Source organism: Miniopterus schreibersii (assembly GCF_964146895.1).
Source record: "Miniopterus schreibersii genome assembly, chromosome: 17".
Classification (NCBI taxonomy): domain Eukaryota; kingdom Metazoa; phylum Chordata; class Mammalia; order Chiroptera; family Miniopteridae; genus Miniopterus; species Miniopterus schreibersii.
This window is the reverse complement of record NC_138117.1, coordinates 3,542,123-3,561,673: the sequence shown is the minus strand read 5'-3', so window position 1 is coordinate 3,561,673 and position 19,551 is coordinate 3,542,123. Positions and strand designations below refer to the sequence as shown.

Genomic DNA, 19,551 nt, shown 5'->3' with positions numbered 1-19,551 from the left:
AAAGGTATTACCATCTATAGTATTCTTTTTGTCCTCAGAATATTTCTTTGCGGTGGGCAGAGCATACATTTTATGTCAGAATTTTATTTACTAATTGTTTTATGTATCAGACACTGTTTTGATTTTACAGAATGCAACTGATACTCAAGAGGTGTGAGTTGCTATGGTAAGCAGCAAAAGAAATACTATAACCCTGTTTTTTTCTCCAGTGCAACATCAAATTTAAATAGTGGGAAGTAAAAATGCAATGATACCCTGTTTCTTAAGAATACCAATTTATTTAGGATTTTAAAATGTGTCGAATATTTTAAAGTACTGAAGTAATTTTATCACATAGGACATCCGTGCTTTGTTAGGAACAGAACCAGGAGTAACAGTCAAAAAGGCTTTCTATGAAGTATTTTTCTGTTACGAATAACTGCTTTTTGTAGTTTTCCCAAATGACTTTATAAATTTCATAATTTTTACATGCCTGACTGGGATCCATGAGATAACAGAGTACAGTGTCCCAAAAATAAATCTGTGTATTAAATGAAGGATTTTCAGGTTGTAGTAAGTGAAAAAGGAAAAAAAGACCCCTTTTCAATTAGGGGCTTTATGAAGTGGAATTTGGAGCTAATCAGAGTGACCAGGATCCTTTTCTGGAAATGAAAGCCTGGTCTTACCTAAAAGAAGCCAGTGGAACTGTTACATATTTTCTTTTTTGTCATCTATTTACTATTGCAACCTCAACTAGGTATAGATAGTGCACTAGTATGAAATACTTTTAAAATACATCATCTTTTAAAAAATGGAACCTATTCAAAAAGATCACATGCGGCTACACAGGACATTGGAATGGCTGGTGTGTAATGTTTCCAAAGCCTTCATTTTTTTGTCAGCATAAATTTCCTTTATTTCCATTTCCAGTAGGGTTTCATTTGAAGGTTAATGTATCAAGCCAGTATAAAGCTTTACAACTTAGTAATTCTGGACTCCAAGTCATTTAAGATAAAAATGGGAATGTGAAGTTTAAGAAAAATCAATTTTCTTCTTCTGTTATATCCAAGTCTTCATCATCATCATCATCTGCCTGCTGGTCCTTTCTTAGCCGACATACCTGTTAACACATTTTTAAAAATTCTAACTTAAAAATATTTTTACATGTTTGGTGTCTTAAATATGCCCTTAGAGAGAAGGGTACATAGAACAAATATTTTAGAAAAATGTCCGTAAGTAATGATTTTTAGTAGTGAAAATTCTCCATGAATTAATTGTATTTTAAGGTGTAAAACAGTCAAAAGGTTTTTCACTCGTTATTTTTTTGAATAAAAATGTGAATCATTCCCGTTGGACACCAGTACTTCAACAACATAAAATACTTTCCAAAAAAAGTATAGTCTTAGTATATTATGAATGTCAAAAAAATTTCAGGTTAAACTATTCTTGGGTCTCAAAACAGGTACTTGAGAATGATCAAAGGGATAGCAAGCAAAACCAAGCATATTTCAGCTAGGCAACGGAAATACTAAATTTTAAAAATAGTGCGATTTAAATGGAATGAGTTGGTAAACTGAATTCACCACTTAGCTTTAAGTCCTTATGTTAATCACTTGGGTCATCTTGTTTCAAACCTTTCTGAGAGTGATTATACCTCCTAGGGGATGTTTGGCAATGCTTGGCAACACTGTTAACTGTCACACTGGGTGCGTGTTTGTGTGTTAGCAGCATCTTGTCAGTAGTGACTAGTGATGCTGCTCAACATATTTATAATGCACAGGGCAGTACTACCTCCTCCACAACCAAGTTATCAGGCCCCAAGTCTACAGTGCTGAGGTTGAGAAAACCTGGGATATCTTAAAGTGCTATACAGATGTTAGCTAACTTAGGTAACATCATTAGCTCCAACTAGTCAAACAAAACTTTATATGTACTATAATACTAAATTTGTGTAATTTATGTGTATGGCACTTAATACTGGAGTCAAAAAAGTTAAGGGGAGCGATGCATGAATATAAAGCAGTAAATAAATGCTTAGAGGCGAGTCAGATGAAAATAGAAGGTACTGGGTCAAATTTACCTAAAAGTTTATATTTTGAAAATATTTTGCTCAATTTTAAATTCTGAAGGCAAGATATGAAAAACAGCTCTCTAGGTGAGAAGTTGGCAAGCTATGGCCCAGTTTGCCTGTTTTTAAAAAAAATAAAGTTTTATTACAGCACAGCCGTCTGATTTTTTTAATGTATTGTTTATAGCTGCTCTTAGTTGGGACAGAGACCCTATAGCCCACAAAATCTATTATTTCTCTCTGTGGTCCTTTAGAGAAAAAGGTGGCTGACCTCTCCGTTCTACATACCAGGCACTTCAGGCTTTCTGGCAATAGAAGACATGAGAAAACTGGCTCTCTAAAGATCTGTGCTTCTGGATCTGTGCTGATGTTCAGGAAAAGCCCTTTTTAGGTATACTTTCCAATAAATCATAGTGGGGCTTAAACCCTAAGCAGTTTTACTTCAGAACCAGTGCCATTCTTGCACCAGAGAACACATCTAGATGATTCTGTCCTTTCCACCTTTGTTCTGAAGTGTTCTGCTTTAGAGAGTAGGTGTGTGATAGTTTACAAAACAATACAAGGAATAACAGAGCTGCACTTAGTGCAATCTGACATCATTTTACCTGAGAGGACAAGAAAGGGTAAGTTATATGAGGTCATATGACTTAAGGGAAGTATTTTTAGCGTTGAACAATTCCAAAGGCAGCAGCTCAAATTCTTTTAAATTATGGTTTCCAGCTCACCTGTCCTGTTCCAGACACACACTTAGCTGACAGTGATCTCTGAAGAGGCGACTTTGAATTTGCTCTTACAATATCTAAACGAGATGAATAATCCGGTGGATACAGAGAATTTCGGAAAACCTGTTGCAATGATAAAACATCATGAAGTGGATACGAAACAATGGAAATCTAGAAAGCCATGTTAAATTCCTCTTAGTTATTTTTTTAAGAGCAACCTCCCCCCCCCCCCCCGCCCCATTCCCTGGTAAAAAATGTCAATTTATTGTAAATTTAAAACAAAAATACCCAAAATATTTTACATTGTAAAGATGAAGACTAAAAAAATTCTATTTGAACCATATATGATGATGGGGCCTGGGACAATCACTTGAGATTCTGCTGGGGAAATGTGAAAGTTCCTGCCTCCCTGCTTCCTTCTGTTCTGCCCATCCTCTGCTCTTCGCAATTTGCCTTCACTGTCACATCAGGGGAGTAAGTTGGAGCTGTTGTAACTTAGGGATTCTAGGACCTGGACTGCCATTACTTCCAGTCCTTTTTCCTTAAAGCTGTGGTTCTAAATCTTGCCGCTTTCTTAAGCCTCCTTACCTGTATCTTCTCTCTTCCCCCATTTCTCTGACATGTGGCCTAATAGGTAAGGTTGGCAGATATGAATTCCTTCAATTTCCCTCCCTTTTTCCTTAACTCTTCACCCCATCTTTTTTTTAAAGTAAATATTCTGGTTCTTCCCAAGGTGGATTTTTCCTTTCTCCAAAATTTCAAACCAAACCAACAAACAAAAGCTTTTTTTCTCCACAGGTTCCCTCCCCCAGCAAACAAACTCAAGATGAGCCCCCCCTTTTTAAGCTACTTTAAGATACAACTTTACTCCTTAAGAAACTTCTCAACTATTCTACTTCTCCATTCGTCAGTAAACTATAATTAGGCTTCCACCCTCCACTGAAACTGCTCTTGACAAAAATCACCAGCCACCTTTTTGTCACCTTCATGGACCTTGTACTGAAACTTACTTTCCATGCACGCCATCGCTACACTCTTCATGTGCCAGCGGCCCTGTTTCTTCACATCTCCTTTTTTATTGCTTGCACCATAAATATGTAGTTAATGTTTATATTAAATAAACATTTAATATGTTTTTATTGACGTTAGAGAGGGGAAGGGAGGTGGGTAGAGAAACATTTGGATGAGCTGCCTCCCGGGCACGTGCCCTGTATGGGAAACGGACCAGTGACCTCTTGGTTCATGGGTCTACACGAAACCACTGAGGACACCGGCTGGGCTGAACTGTAAATAGTTTTAAAGGGTTTCCCTTAGGCCACTTTTCCTTTTTTGATACCTTTCTCTGAAAGAAGTTACCTAGTGTTGAACGGCTACCCTTCAACCAGTTCTCTACAGACTCTCTTCTGATAGCTGTATTTGTGCTAGCTACCCTCTGTTCTCCTAGACCTGCACTGCCCACTAGAACGTTCTGAAATGATGGACATGCTTACTGTTCTAGGCTGCCCAGAAAGGCCACATGTGGCTTCTGAGCCTTTGAAATGTGGTTCCTGTGACTGAGGAACTAATTTTTTTTTTAAGTGGTGGGTTTTTTTTTTTTGTTTTTTGTTTTTAATATATCTCCATTTCAGAGAGAGGAAGGGAGAGGGAAAGAGGTAGAAACATCAGTGATGAGAGTCATTGATTGGCTGCCTCCTGCACGCCCCCTACTGGGGATTGAGCCCAAAACCCAGGCATGTGCCCTGACCAGGAATCAAACCCCGATCTCCTGGATCATAGGTTGATGCTCAACCGCCGAGCTACGCCGGCTGGGCAGGAACTTTTAATTTAACCTTAAATAGCCACACACGCCTACTGGCTACTATACTGGACAGTGTACCTCTAGATTCACCTTTGTAATGAAAGAAATTACCATTTATTTAGTAGACTGAGCTAGAAGCCTGGGCATTCTCCCTAAATTTCTTACCTGAGGTACTTCTGTTTTAGTTTTTGACTACACAGTTTTCTTAATGGCTTACTTAAAATTATCTTACCAAAGACCAAAATATGGTTTCCTATACCAGAAAATTTTGCGACTCCTGACTACCCAGAGTTCAGATGTCTCAGGTGACATCTGCTTAGGATCTTCACTTCTAGCCTATACATGTACCTACATGCTAGGACATGTGTACTCTGACTTTGCTGTGCTGGTTTCTCATCCTGGAATTCCAGCAAATTCACTCATCCTTCAAAAGCCAACTCAAATTCCGTCTTCCCCCATTCTCTTCTAGTCAGTAGCTCCTACTGTTCACACCCTCAGTACAGCTTTTATCTCACTGTTTCGTAATTACATATGTCTCCACTAGTTTTAGGTTCCTCTAAAGCAAGGAGACCTGCTTTATCTTTTCAGATTTTCCTAGCTTAAGATAGTGACCTCGTAAATGAAGGATGCTAACATGATCTTAATTCTGATGTTTTGGGGGGGAAAAAGGAGACCAAACTAGAGGATATCTATGCATTTCTTTAAACCTTAAAGTACAGAACACAGAAGGAATCAAGGGATGAAACTTAAGAGGCAACACTTGTGTTTTAGGGCAATTCAGGCATATTTGGAAGGGATACATTTTTGTTAGAACAACATTTTTTAAACTTTTCTAGCAAAATGAAGTAAAAGTAGACCATATATACCCTTGGGATAAAATTTTAAACCAGTTAAATATTAAAATTAATCTCTTAATGCAAAACAACATATTTACTGGCAATAATGCATTTTCCAAAATGGTCCAAGATCTCTTCTAGGAGTGAGTCTCAAGATCTGAGTAAGCTCTGAAGTGACTGCACAGAGAAAATGGGCCTGACAATACTTTTTATGTGAAGAACAAATAAGGTAAGATGGTTTGATATACCTAGATGCCTGAGAAAAATTCGGTGCTGCTAGAATAAGCCTTGGTAGTTCTCATAAAGCACAGACTACCTAAGGAAAATATCAAGTGATTTCTCTGTCCCTCTCTGTATATTTCCTCTCCATGTTCCCAAGAAACCTTGCATTTAAAGGATTCTTTCTCTTCTTGGTACCTGTTTGATATGTTTACTTCCCCTGGCCCTGCAACTCTCCCAGGCTTTCTTCTCTTTTCCTCAATTCCTGTTTGGCATAATAGTAATAGTTTTCACGTATAATTCATTATGCCTCAGAACTTTTGTATATCTCTCTCTACCCTCTGCCTGAAAGTTGTTGCCAGGCATTCTCCTACTCATCCCTCAAGCTTCTAATGAAATCATTCTTTTGATACTTCAGACTATTTAGAATCCTCCATCACATTACACTCACAGCACATTGTGTATTTTCTCTCTGAGACTGGTCACATTATAAAACTTAAATAGTTACGCAGTATATTTTTTTATTGTCTGAACTCCATGGTAGGTTTTTAAGTTTCTGCTTTGACAAGTTGGACCATTTCCATCTTATAATGCTAAATCCTCAGCACTTAAAATTATGCCTGGCATATAACAGCAGCTCAATAAACAGACCAATTTTCTGATTCACGTCTTTCTAATAACACCACCTACCTCAGGACTGAGGGGCGAGTGAGAAAATGCACGTAAAGCTTTGGGTACTGTGCATGGTGTGAACAATCGGATGTTCCTCAAATCAATGAATGTTTTTATTTTTAGCACACTTAAGTGACTTATGTTACCAGTCTAAACGATACATTATTTCACGTAATGGCTTCACTTAGATTATATCTTATTGGAACTTTACCATGGTTAATTTGAAAAGTTAAAAACAAATAAAAAGGAAATCATATGAGTTCAGCTATTTGGGACTGCACACAATAACAAATTAACCATTGTAGTATCCTAATTTAAGATATTTTTTACCCAAATAAACTAATGCTTTCTTAAACATTTCTATATTAATAGAAGAATTAAGCTTAGACAGACACAGTCCTACCTCTAAGTCTTCTTCTTCGTCAATCTTTTGTATGTTTTGGTAGGCAGCAGTGAAGACCTCTAAAGCTTTGCCATGAAATAGCATTTCAATAGTGATAAATTCTGAAAATATAGTCTAAAAGACACAAAGATTTGAATTTAAACAATCATAAAAATTGCATTGTGAATGTAGTAAAGCTACTCCTTACCCTATATAATCTTGCCATTTTATGAACTACAGAGGTATCTTTTTTTTCTACAGGGCAAATAAAAAATAGCTGCAAGATCTTTTGCAGCAAAACTTTCAAATTATGCAAAATATTTCTTATTTCACCATTTGCTGACCCCTCTTATTTTTTGTCACAGTTCTATTTATACCTTGGTAATTGACATTTGTGATAAAAAAAGTTCTTACTTAAATGTATACCATTATGTACTGTAACCACATGCCTAGAAGTATTAGATAAAGCAGTTCAGTTCTGAAGCTGATATGTTAGCAACTACAACTGATGTTTAAACAAAAGAATGTTTTTTTGGACAGGAATTATATCCCATCATAGTTTTGACTACACGTCACTTATATTCTCTAACCACAAAGGAATTACTTGGTAGCAGTGCTATTCCTGCCACCGCTGAGAGCAACACACTCCCATGCAGCTTCCCAGCTCACAAACACAGGACTCGTCCAGTGTTGCTCGGATGGAACGTTGATGCTTCAATGCGATTCTTCGGAAGTTGCAGCTCTGGCTCATCGCACTGTGTTGTTCTTGCTGGAAACAATAATTTCCTTTACAGAAAAATGTGCGGGTAACCTCTATGAACATGACAACTATGACACGGAAGGTCACGAGCAAAGAGCATGAAGATGCACACGCTGATCTGAACAGAGGTGAGATAATCCATAGGCAGAGAAAGGATACAAACCAGACAAGTTCAATATAAAAAAGGATCATACCATTTTTAATTATCTTGCCCCTTATCAAATGAAAAATCACAGCATTAATGTAGGGATAAGTGGGCAGGGTAAGAAGAAGGTAGGAAATACTCAAGCACTGTACTTAAAGGGTAAAGACAGAAGAGATGGGTTAGGCTAGAAAGTAAGTTGGATACCTACTTCCCTTCACTCCCGCTCTCCTGTTCCCCTCAGAGAAGGAGTGTTCCTGCAGTTTGGAAGACAGTCACAGATATTCCTCAGTGTCCTATGATTTTTTTTTCGCCATCTCCATTTTTTCCTTAAAGACTAGGAAAATATTTAAGGGAGTACTAACAGGCTTCTATCACTACTCAGTGGAAACATCTGGAGTTGAAAGTATCCCTTCTGAGCTGCCAAGCACATATGTGGGGTCTGGCTGCAAAGACTGGGCTCTGGGATAAGACACATAACTTTAACAATGACCCTTACTATCAGTTCATATAGGTCACCGAGGGCTCTGGCACACTGGACTGGCAACTGACAATAAACTGTATTATACCAAGACACAATTTTGGATTTCACATCAAGAATCCCTGAGTTATCCAGGAATAAATTAGAGGTGAAGTGGCTTTTGACTAGGGCTGGGACTCTTTTAGTTGTCAGTCTTCCTAGATAGCTGTCTAGCTAGAAGGGAGCCAGGGGCCCTTTAGGAGCATGGGAACTCCTAGTGGGAAAACTGCAGGGCCAGGAGTCAGTGAAAAGCCAAAGCATTAGGATGCTACTTGTTCTTGGTCTGAGCTTGCTTTAGGTGATAAAAACAAGCACAGGCTTACATCTTTCCTTCTGAATCTTAAATTTAAAGATTCTCTCTACAATTAGTAAATAAAGAACTATATAAAGATAATATAGACATAGTTTGACTTTATTTTTACTCAAGGCTAGAACAGAAATTTGTTTTTTAATTATTTAGGCTTAAAACGAGAATTGCAGAATAAGCCGTGAGACGTGTCTACGGGAGGAGAGGGAGGTGAAGGACACAGGTTAGGGGCAGACTCTGTTCTCGCTTTCCCTGCACAGAGGATTCAAAGCCCATCAGCTTGCTGACATGGACCCGCTTACAGGCACAACATGTTTCACTGCACTTTGCTTTACTGTGCTTCACAGATACTGTATTTTTTTACAACTGAAGGTAAGACCCTCCACCAGGGTTCAGGTGATGATCAGCATTTTTTAGCAATAAAATATTGTTTAATTAAAGTATGTACATTGTGGGGTTTTTTAAGACAATACTCTTGTACACTAGAATACAATATAGTATAAACATAACTTATATGCGCTGGGAAATCAAAGTAAGGGCGAGTGGCTTTGCTGTGACACTGGCTGCACTGTGGTGGTCGGCAAAGAGCCCACTGCATCTCCAAGGTCTGCCTCTCCTTACATGGGGAGAGAAGAGGCATTTGTCTTACTCTATAAAAGCGCCTGATGAAATAAAATAGCCTCCAGTGAGGAATGAAGTTCTGAGCTGCCTTTTGCTAGTAGAATTCTACTTTGATCTGTTTAGAGATACTACTCTCTTAATTCACATTAAGTTAAAACATTAGTGTATAAATCCTATTGCAATGATGTAGAAATAAAACTGATAAAAATAAATTATGCTTCAAGGAACACCATGAAGAGAGTGAAAAGAACCCACAGAATGGGAGGAAATAATGCAAATCATACATCTGATAAGGGACTTGAATCTGAATATACAAAGTACTTTCACAACTCGACATAATATGAAGACAACCCAACTAAAATGTGGGTGAGGAGTCTGAACAGACATCTCTTCAAGGAAGATAAATGGCCAATAAACCTCAGCAGGGAAACGTAAATCAAAACTACAGCGAATTGCTACTTCCCGCCTGGGTGACTTAACATGAAAATGGATGAACAGTAAATATCAGTGAGGGTGCAGAGCTGGGACCCTCACAGCTGTGGTGCAGTTACTCGGGAAGACAGTCCGGCAGTTTTCACATGATGAAAGAGTTTACCATATAGCCAGCAATTCAACTAGGTATGTACCTAAGGGAAATGAAAATACATGTCCATGCAAAAGCTTGTACATGAATATCATTTACCATAATAGCCAACAGGTAGAGACAACCCAAATGTCCATCCTCTGATGAAGAAGGAAAACGTGGCAGTGTCCATACAATGGAACGTTCAGCTGTGAAAAGGCATGAAGTACCGACACACGCTCCAAATACGGACGGGCCTTGAGAGCATTATGCTAAGTGAAGGAAACCAGTTACAAAAATCATGCATTTTAGGGTTCCCTTCATATGAAATGTCCAGAATAGCCACATTCATAGAGACATGAGAGTAGAGGTGGTTACTTAGGGCTGAGGTAGTTTTATTTTTAATTTTTTGAGGAACCTCTATAATGTTTTCCATAGTGGCTGCACCAACTTGCAATCCCACACGGTGAGGACTGGGTAAAAAAGGTGACGGTTTAAGAAGTACAAATTGGTAATTACAAAAGTCATGGGAGTTTAAACTTAGGAAATGCAGTCAATAATATTGTAATAACAATACCTGATGCCAGGTGGAAGACATATGGGGGGGGATCACTTTGTAAGTTGTATAAATGTCTAACCACTATGCTGTATACCTGAAACTAATATAAAATGCCACTGAATGCCAACTATAATTAAAAAGTAAAAAATAATCAGTAATTTAAATTTTTCATAAATTTAAATAAAACATAAAGGCTAGAAAACATGTTTTGAACCTTAATAGTTACTTTATTACCTTTATATCCTTTATTTTCTGCTTTTCAAAATTGTCAATAGTTTCCTCTAGCTGACGAGTTGTTCGGGTAGCATCCATTGTAGCTCTCTGTAATTCGGTTTCTGCCTACAAAGGTATTGCCCCCAAAAGATATGAAAAACACTAAGTCAGAATCCATTCACTTGAGTCTATTTGTAAACGCTACCATTGCAGTGTTGCCTTTTTTTTTTTTTTGCTTAACAATGTAAATATCTAATATTTTTTGCCACACAAAATAAAATGATCTATATAAGCACATGCAGAATAAAGAAAGTTAAATCTATTAAGTGACATGATTCATGATCTCAAACAAATGAAAACAAAACTCCTCCCTTTCTACAAAAATCATTTTTTCTCTATATCACCCTTGGATGATTTACTATAAAACAACTGTCTGTATTTTTCTACTGTTTTCACCCATTTCACTTCTGTGCCATTTATCGTAATACTTTTGTTCTCATCATTTCTCTCCCCTTTAACCCTGTCTCCCGAAAAACAAAGGGCCTCTGACTGAAGTATTTTCAAATTTCTAGTTCTTCTAATACATTAAATGTTTCTAATTCTGTAATATTCTAATCAGAACATATACTACTTATATTTATTTCAGCATTGAGTTTCTATTTGTATGTTCTTATAGGCCAACATATCACACTGTTACTATTTAATTAATGCTTACTACAAGAAATACTATATATATCAGTAACTAAGAAATCAGACAAGTCTAATGCTTTACTTCACATATGCTAGTAAGTGTTCACACCATCCAGTCAGTGGTGGCACTAGCCACATGCCACTATTTACACTTAATTAAATGAAAACTTAAAATCTGGTTTCTCAGTTACTCTAGTCACATTTCAAGAGCTCAATAGCCATGTATATACAGCTTGTGGCTACAGTTCTGTAAAGTGCAGAATATTTCCAATCTCATGTGTTTCTCTTAAAAAAGCAACTCTTCCTTTAGGACAATAGTTATCCAAAAATATTTAAGATGTTTTTGTTAAACAGTAACATAGATATATTAAAAGACCAATTTTCTGATTCAGTTCTTTCTAATAAAGTTTTATTTCCTATGCTAGTATTATATTTGCTCAAAAGTATCACATATCATCATTTAATAGTTAATCCATGGGAAAAATTTGCATCTGTCACCATTTTTCACACATAACATTCTGACAGTTAGCTCTTGCTTTCTTTTCCAAAAAAATGTATATATTGAAATAAGGAAAATGGTTTACTCTAAGGATCCATCTCGACACACCACTTTATTACCCACCTGTGACTGAAGTTTTTCATAAAGGAAAAAATACATTTCAAAGGGAACAATTTCTTTTTCAATAATTTAAAACCATATAGTCTTAAAGAATTATGTACTCTTACAATTAGATTATACATTAATTATAACTATCAATTATATACTCTCATGATTAGGTTAAACACAATTTCAAGATACTAAGCATTTAAAAATACATTCATTTGTACCTCTGTATTCGTGCGTGTATCTTGCCATATACAGTGTTAAGTTTTTTAAAACCATACAAACTTAACTTTAATCATAGCTAGTAATCAAAAACAATTCTCTATGTTACTGGATTTGGGATTTAAAAAAATGTAACTTCATCATAGGAAATTCAAAAGTAAAATAGAGCTCCTTTGAAGGTTCATTAGTATGAAAAAATTTCTTCCAGTTATTCGATGCATGTTAACCTTTTACTAATGAGTGTTTCATCAAATCTTTTTTTTTTCTTTTCTTCAGTTCCTTACTTGTGAATACTTTCTTTTGATTCACATCTTTCCCCTTCCCATTTGCTGATAGTTTCATTTTAAATTCTGGAAGGGTAGATAAATTTGGCTAAACAAGGAACTGGGAAGCAGAAGCTATAGCTGGGACATCAGTGTCTGCACCTACCACCCTCTAGCAACTATTCACTTCTTAGTCTCAAATCCCTGGAATCCAGCATGGCATCTTGCCCAGAGTCACACAGCTATTTTTATCACAGAGGATATAGATTTCTGTTCTTCCTTTTGTTGAGAATTCTTCAAAATCCTAAAATATACCATTTGAGTAGGAAATGGTTTTGATTAAAATATGTTATGACTTTATGAATACCAGTATATTTACTGAAAGTACGAGTGCAAAATGGCTTATAAAGGGGTGAGCCAGATTGGGGTTTTTCAGATTGAGTTCCAGGCAGCTTGTCCAGAAGCCACCCGGGCCTTGGGGCGTGAGCAGGCGGAGCCCGGGGAGTCTTCTTCACCTTAGCCTCTTGTACCAGAACAACTCCATGTTTTTTTAAATTTTTTTTTTTTTTTTTTATTGATTTCAGAGAGAGGAAGGGGAAGGGGGAGAGAGAGAAACATCAATGATGAATCATTGATTGGCTGCCTCCTGCATGCCCCCTACTGGGGATGGAGCCCAAAATGGGGGCATGTGCCCTGACCAGGAATCAAACCGAGACCTCCTGGATCGTAGGTCGAAGCACAACCCCTGGGCCATGCCGGCCAGGCCTCCGTTTTATTTTATATACTGAACTTTCATGTGCTTCTTTTGAATAGTCGGATGAATTTTAAGGGCCCATCCTGAATAACTGTCTATGGTGCTATGATTGAATATATTTACATTTATACTTATATCAAACATTTGTATGTAGATTGTCCTTTATGTTCTTGCCTGGGGTTGTCAAAATACCCTGGATTCACAGCTCTTTCCCAGTGAGCACAGCAATTCACCTACAGCAATAAGCTATTCAGTTGCCACATTTTTCTGCCCATGTGAATCTGCAGACCTGCTTCATCTACGGTCCAAGAGTACTTCCTCCATAGCAGTGTTCAAAGAACAGCATCTACATCAGTAACATCTGTGTTTAGGAATAGGTTCATTTGTGTTGTCAGTACTAACAGCCCTCACTCAACCTTGCCAACCACTCAGGATTCCAGATGTGACTTTTTTTATGCCTTATTTAGTCAAAACAAAACAGCAAAATTTTGACCTCTGGCTTAATTCTTAAAAACTAGTGACATCCCCTGGCCTCTGCCTTGGTCCCTACTGGTCAGCCATAAATTTTCCAGCATTCTCTGGTTTTTCTGACTGACTTAAAACCCAGACTCTCATCTCTAGTTTGTAGATCTGAAGCCTCCAGTACTGTCTAGATGTTCCTGTCCCAGCCTCCAACGGGTAGTCCCAGCCCTGTGGCTGCCCGTTTTTGTTTATTACAAGGTTGGGCATATGTACCTTTGGTCCAAAGGAAGGAGGACCAGGCAATTGGCGTAGCCCCAAATCACTGCTCAAGGGCTTCCCCTCAGGAATGGAGGTGTCTGGAACCTCAAGTGCCCCCAAAGAGCCACTCCTCATGTGGTTTCTGGCTGAGCTGGGCAGTAAAAACCTTAAGGAAGCAGGAAGGAGACATAAGAAATGGGAAAAAGGCAGTGGGATAAGTTAGTACTTTCTATACAATTGCACCTATCCCAGATGCTGGCAGTTCGCTAGGCACTATTTTCTGTTCTTCGGTTTAGTCACGAACAAGGCACACAATCCAGTTTAAGAAACATTCTTAACAGAAGAACTTGGCTACAGTGGACACTCCTGTCCAGATCAGTCTGTGCCCAGCTGGGGACATCAAGTGTACTCTGAATCGCCTCAGGGTTTTGACTGGAAGTCATAATTTTGGTTTCATATAGTGGTTTTGTTTTGTTTTTTTAAGATAAAGGGAATTGCATTGGCGAAAAAAAGATTTTCCTTTTCTTAAAAACAGGGAAGATGGCATTGCTAAATTATAATTAATCATAGGTCTTTAATTTTATAATTAACACTTAGTCATTTTCCTACAAAAAAAAATCTCAGAACCCTGAACTTACTCTTTATAAAAACATCTACACTTCTGAGTGTTTCTTTTTTGAGTATCTATTGTGAAAAACAGTACAAGGGGACTGGATTAGGTAGTGTATTCTCTTTAAAATTATCTAATTTCTACAGTGAAAATCCATAAATGCCTATTTTTTCAACCATTATGTTCAAATTCTCAGCACATTTAGAAGTTGAAATGCATAATTTCCACACACATTTGCTTTTGTACTGCATACCTTACAAAATGTGTTTTTAAAGATCAAGATTCAAAGGATACAATAACATGTCGGTCAGATGGGTTTCGCTGCCGAGTTCTTTCTAACTGAGTTAACTGTTTAGCTTCTCGATTCCTGGCTGTTAATGTTGCCTTGAGGTCGTCCTGCAAATAGACATTTTTGTTAATAATAATCTGTGATTTTAGAGATAAATGCACACATTCTGATTTAAGAACAAGAGAATGATCTGGTTTGATCCAGGCATCTCATGACCACAGGAATTATTACTGTATAATTAGTGTGCGTCTTTGCATGTGACAGTGCACACATGCGTTTCTTTAATGTCCCCTCAAAATAATAACAAAGACAAGGTAATTTCAATGCAAAACTACAACCACGTAAACACATATCAACATACATATGTATTTATATATATATATAATTTTGATGGTGGTAGTTACATGTATATATACATTTGTCAAAATTCAATGATTAAAATGGGAGAATTTTATTACATGTAAATTACACCTCAATGAAGTTTATTTTAAAAATAGAACTTTGAGGGTGTAACACGGTATGGTGACTACAGTTAATAGCACTGTATTGCATATTTGAAAGCTGCCTAGAGCAGATCTTAAAGCTCTATTCACACACACACACAAATTGTAATTTTAGTGACAGATGTTAACTAGACTTATTGTGGTGACTATTTCACAATATAGACAATTATAAAATCATTATGCTGTACACTTGAAACTAATGTAAAGTCACTTATACCTCAATTAAAAGACAGACTTTGTCACACTCAGTCTACATTTATTACCTGCTCTAAAAAGTATAAACTCAAATGTAATTAGTAAAATAATTTCTGTTCATATATTCTTCATGATTATAAATATTATGTGTCCATAATAAACAAAATGTTGCTTTATGTTGCTACAGTAGTATACTTAGTCAGCTCACTAAAAATCTCTCTTTATTCTCAAAGATCTAAAAAATGACTCTTCAGAGTATGTTAAAATATCTAACACTACTTTGTACTTTTTATTAAAAGAACAATTATTGGAAACCTTATACTCTTTGCTAGAATACCTAATAATAGTAGAAAAATAATGAATTTACTTACTCGTTTCATTTTTACAATAGTTCCATAAGCTTTCAATGGTTCAACTACTTTGGCTTCAAGTCTTTCAACCTATTAAAAATTATTATAAAATATAACTGAAAAGAAACATAGATCAAAATTTCAATTCTGAAATAAAAGCTGTGTTTAACCTAAAAATAATTACCACACAGACTAATTAAAAAAAATTTCAAATTAAAATGTCATAGTTCAACTTATCTTCAGTAATCACCAGAATTGATAAGACTTGGAATCTAAACTTAAACACATTAAAAACTGTTAAGCTGTATAGTAACAAAGCCAAAAAGCACCTGGTGTGCAATATGACAAGAAAACGTCTCAGTTTTCCAAGGAGCTCATCCTTGCCATACCACCATCTCTGTATCACTTTTGTACCTTAAAGTAAGTAGCTTTTGGGTAAGTTTTAAGACATCTCAAATTTTTAATACAGTTAATCAGTTTGAGTGTGTTTAGCACAGTGTTGGATACTCTATATATTCTCCAAAATGTAGGTAAGAAAAGCAAAGCTGAAGGATGCAGCATATTGGAAACATTTAGAGCCATACAATCCTCAAAAATCAAGAAAGCTTAGAGACCGCTGTATTAGCTGCAGTTTTTTTCTGGGAAGCCATTCATGAATTATCAAAGCTCAGAGAAGAAGATAAAATGTCTCAAGTGTTCCTGAGCTGTCAGACTATGTGGTAAACAGTTCTTAAACATTGCAATTTTTATCACATATTGGGTAATTCTTTAACTCTTGGGCATTAAAATTTTCTTTTTCAGGATAGGTAATACAAGATGACATGTATTTAACTGTTTAAGAGCATGTATTATCTTTGTAGCAGGAAAAGGGCTTTTTTCTTTTGATGATACATGTTTAGATAACCAGTGAGTGCATTCCATATTGATTTTTCTTTAGCTTCTATAAATAAAATGTATCTGAATGTTTCATTTTAAAAGATTTTATGAAAACAAAATCAAGTTCTCATTGAGCATTTAAATAAAATCAGAACGAGGAGCACTCAGGCGGGTTCATCCACGCGTCCTGAGCCACCCGGTGCGAGGGGGTCCGAGCCCCTCTGCTCCCCGCGTGGTAAGCAAGGGAATACAGGGAGCGCACGCCCACCAGCTCACGCTGCTATTTGGTAAATGGCATAAAGGTTTTCTACGAAGGGACGTCGAAGGGGCCGGCTGACGTGGGACTTCAGGGTTATCGGTGCGTGTAACTTATTTCTGGAGTGGGAAGTCACCAGTTACACATAACTGAGAGCTGCTTGTTTAGTTCGGGAGAAATATGTACAAAACCGTTTTCCAAAAAGCACACCCAAACGTAACTACTCAAATTCCTGCATGAAAAGCAATTAGAGAGGTTCAAAAAGCATTATCTTTTTTTTTTTTTTTTTTGCTTTTTGTAAATAATTGAAATTTCTGTTTTAGGTTTTAGGGAAAAAAGAAGGCCAAAAGCACTGATGAGAAAAGTGCCCAAAGAAGCAACGCAGCTCTAATGAGGCAATTTCTGACAAGTTAACCTGGGTCTTGAAACCTCAACAAACATAAGCGAAAGTGTCTACAAGGCATTAAGGGGAAAAAATGGTCTTTCGGAACGAAGACGGCTGCACCCCACCAAGTCCCCCCCCCCCCCCCCCCCGGGCGCTGCGTGTAAGGCCCCGGGAAGTAGCCCCCCGTGGCCCAAAGTTGGAAGAGGAGACGGGGAAAGTCAGGAATTGACGCCCTGAAGCTCGGTCTGAAAAGGGTAAAACCGCAGGCGCTTCCCTCCCACGGGCCCGCGGGGCGCGGCCCACCGGGAGTGGGTGCCCACCGGGAGCGGGGTGCCCACCGGGAGCGGGTGCCCACCGGGAGCGGGTGCCCACCGGGAGCGGGGTGCCCACCGGGAGCGGGTGCCCACCGGGAGCGGGGTGCCCACCGGGAGCGGGTGCCCACCGGGAGCGGGTGCCCACCGGGAGCGGGGTGCCCACCGGGAGCGGGTGCCCACCGGGAGCGGGTGCCCACCGGGAGCGGGTGCCCACCGGGAGCGGGGTGCCCACCGGGAGCGGGTGCCCACCGGGAGCGGGTGCCCACCGGGAGCGGGGTGCCCACCGGGAGCGGGTGCCCACCGGGAGCGGGGTGCCCACCGGGAGCGGGTGCCCACCGGGAGCGGGTGCCCGCCCCGCCCCGCCCCGCGCGCTCCCCACCTCCGCCTGCCGATAGTCCTGAAGTTTGGCGAACTCGTCGGCGAAGTTCTTGAGGCCCTGCCTGAGGTGCGGGGTCTCGGTGGCGGCGTAGACGTTGACCTCGTTCACCAGCAGGTCCGCCTTGTCGCGCAGCCGCGCCGTCTTCCGCACGTAGGCGGCGAAGATCTGGCAGAGCTCCCCGAAGTGCTTCTCCACGTTGGCCACGGCGTCCTGCAGCTGCCGGGTCTGCGCGTCCCTGCGGGCGGGCGGGCGGGCGAGCCACCCTCAGGGGGCGCACGCCCCGGGGACCCCCGCCCGGCCCCGGCCCCCGCGGCCCGGCCTCCACGTCCCGCCGGCGCGGGGAGAGGCCCGGCCCGCCGCCCGGGCGGGTAGGCCCCGCAGCGCCGCGCGGAGGCCCGGCCGCCGGCCCGGGATCGAATTCGGCGCAGAGGCCCCACGGGCAGGGCCTCCGCGAGTGGCCCCCCACCCCCCGGGGCGGCGGGGGCCCGGGGCTGTTACCGGTTTTCCAAGCTGCGCCTCAGCATCCTGCCGCGCGCTCCGCCGAGACCCCGGGCCCGGGCCCAACGACGCGGACGCGAAGGGCCCGGGCGTGCGCGGGAGGCCGCGCCGGAGCCCGAGAGCCCGCCTCGCGCGCATCCCGGCGTTTCTACGGCAACGCGGCGCGCGTCCCCGACCGCAGAGCCCGCCCCCGGCGTAGCGCGTCATCACGGCGTTTCCACGGCAACGCGGCGCGCGTCTCCGAGGCCGACGCCGGGGCTGCCGGGAGCGCGGCCAGGGAGTCCGTCCGGGGGGCTGGGCGGGCCCCGCGCCGGCCTCCGGTCACTGCGGCCCGACAGGGAGCCGAGGAGGAAACGCCGGAGCCCGCGGACAGGAGCGCGAAACGGGACCCGGGCCGGCCCGCCTCGGCCCTCGCGGGGGTCTCCAGGCCGGCTCGGCCTCCGCGCTCCGTGGGCACTCGCGGGCCCGCCTCGGGAGGAGCGCTGCCTCCCGCCTGCTCTCTGATCTCACTCATTCGGCGAGTGTTCACCGCGCTCCTGTTCCGTGGAAAATGGTGCTGGGCCCGGGGAGCAGTTCAGAGACACCGAGACGCCCCCTCCACCCCCAGGAGACGGGACCGTGACCCAGCCAAGCTCAGTACACGCCGGACCCGAGGCTCTTCTCCACCTTCGGCCCCCGCGGCCCCGGCCGAGCTGCTTCCCCAAGTGCGCACCGTCAGTCGCACTGCTCAACCTTTGTCTTCCTCAAGAAGGCGCCCTGACAAGTCCCGCATCGCCTCTGCGGAGTGTTCTGCCGATACTGTGCTGAGCCCCTGGAGGCGGAGGAAATGCAGCTTTTAAAACCCTCGCCTGAGGATATATATATATTTTAAAGAAACTGATTTTCAGAGAGACAGAGAGGGAGGGACGTCGGTGTGGCAGAGATCGTCTGCCTCCTCTAAGTGTCCCCCCCCCCCCGTGGGACCTGTAACCTGGGTGTGCGCCCGGCTGGGAATCGAACCCACGACCTATTGGTGCCCCGGGAAAGGTGGAAGCAGAAAGCTGTAAGACACGACTGGATCATTTTTTTTTTTTTTTTTTGAAATTTTGCTCAGTCTTATTGGCGGTAATGGGGTATTTAAATTATTTTGTTTATGTTGTTATTTTGTCAATCTCAGTTTTCTCCTCTCCTCCCCGTTTGTCTCATTTTGGGAATGAAGAACCATGATAGACTGTATTTATTTGTATTGAGTGTTCCTAAAAAAATTTATACATATATATATATAAAACCTTCAAATGCAGCTG

General features: G+C 40.8%; 1 protein-coding gene across 1 annotated transcript; it reads right to left on the bottom strand.

The window, feature by feature from the left end:
- Positions 1-253: 253 nt before the first annotated feature.
- On the bottom strand, positions 254-18,418 carry CIBAR1 (CBY1 interacting BAR domain containing 1). Its single transcript, XM_081116600.1, is given in 9 exon segments — positions 254-1,099; positions 2,773-2,892; positions 6,698-6,811; positions 10,382-10,486; positions 14,477-14,503; positions 14,506-14,619; positions 15,582-15,650; positions 17,771-18,005; positions 18,269-18,418. Coding segments are annotated over 9 exon segments (888 nt in total). The 5' UTR covers positions 18,295-18,418; the 3' UTR covers positions 254-1,021.
- Positions 18,419-19,551: the final 1,133 nt, after the last annotated feature.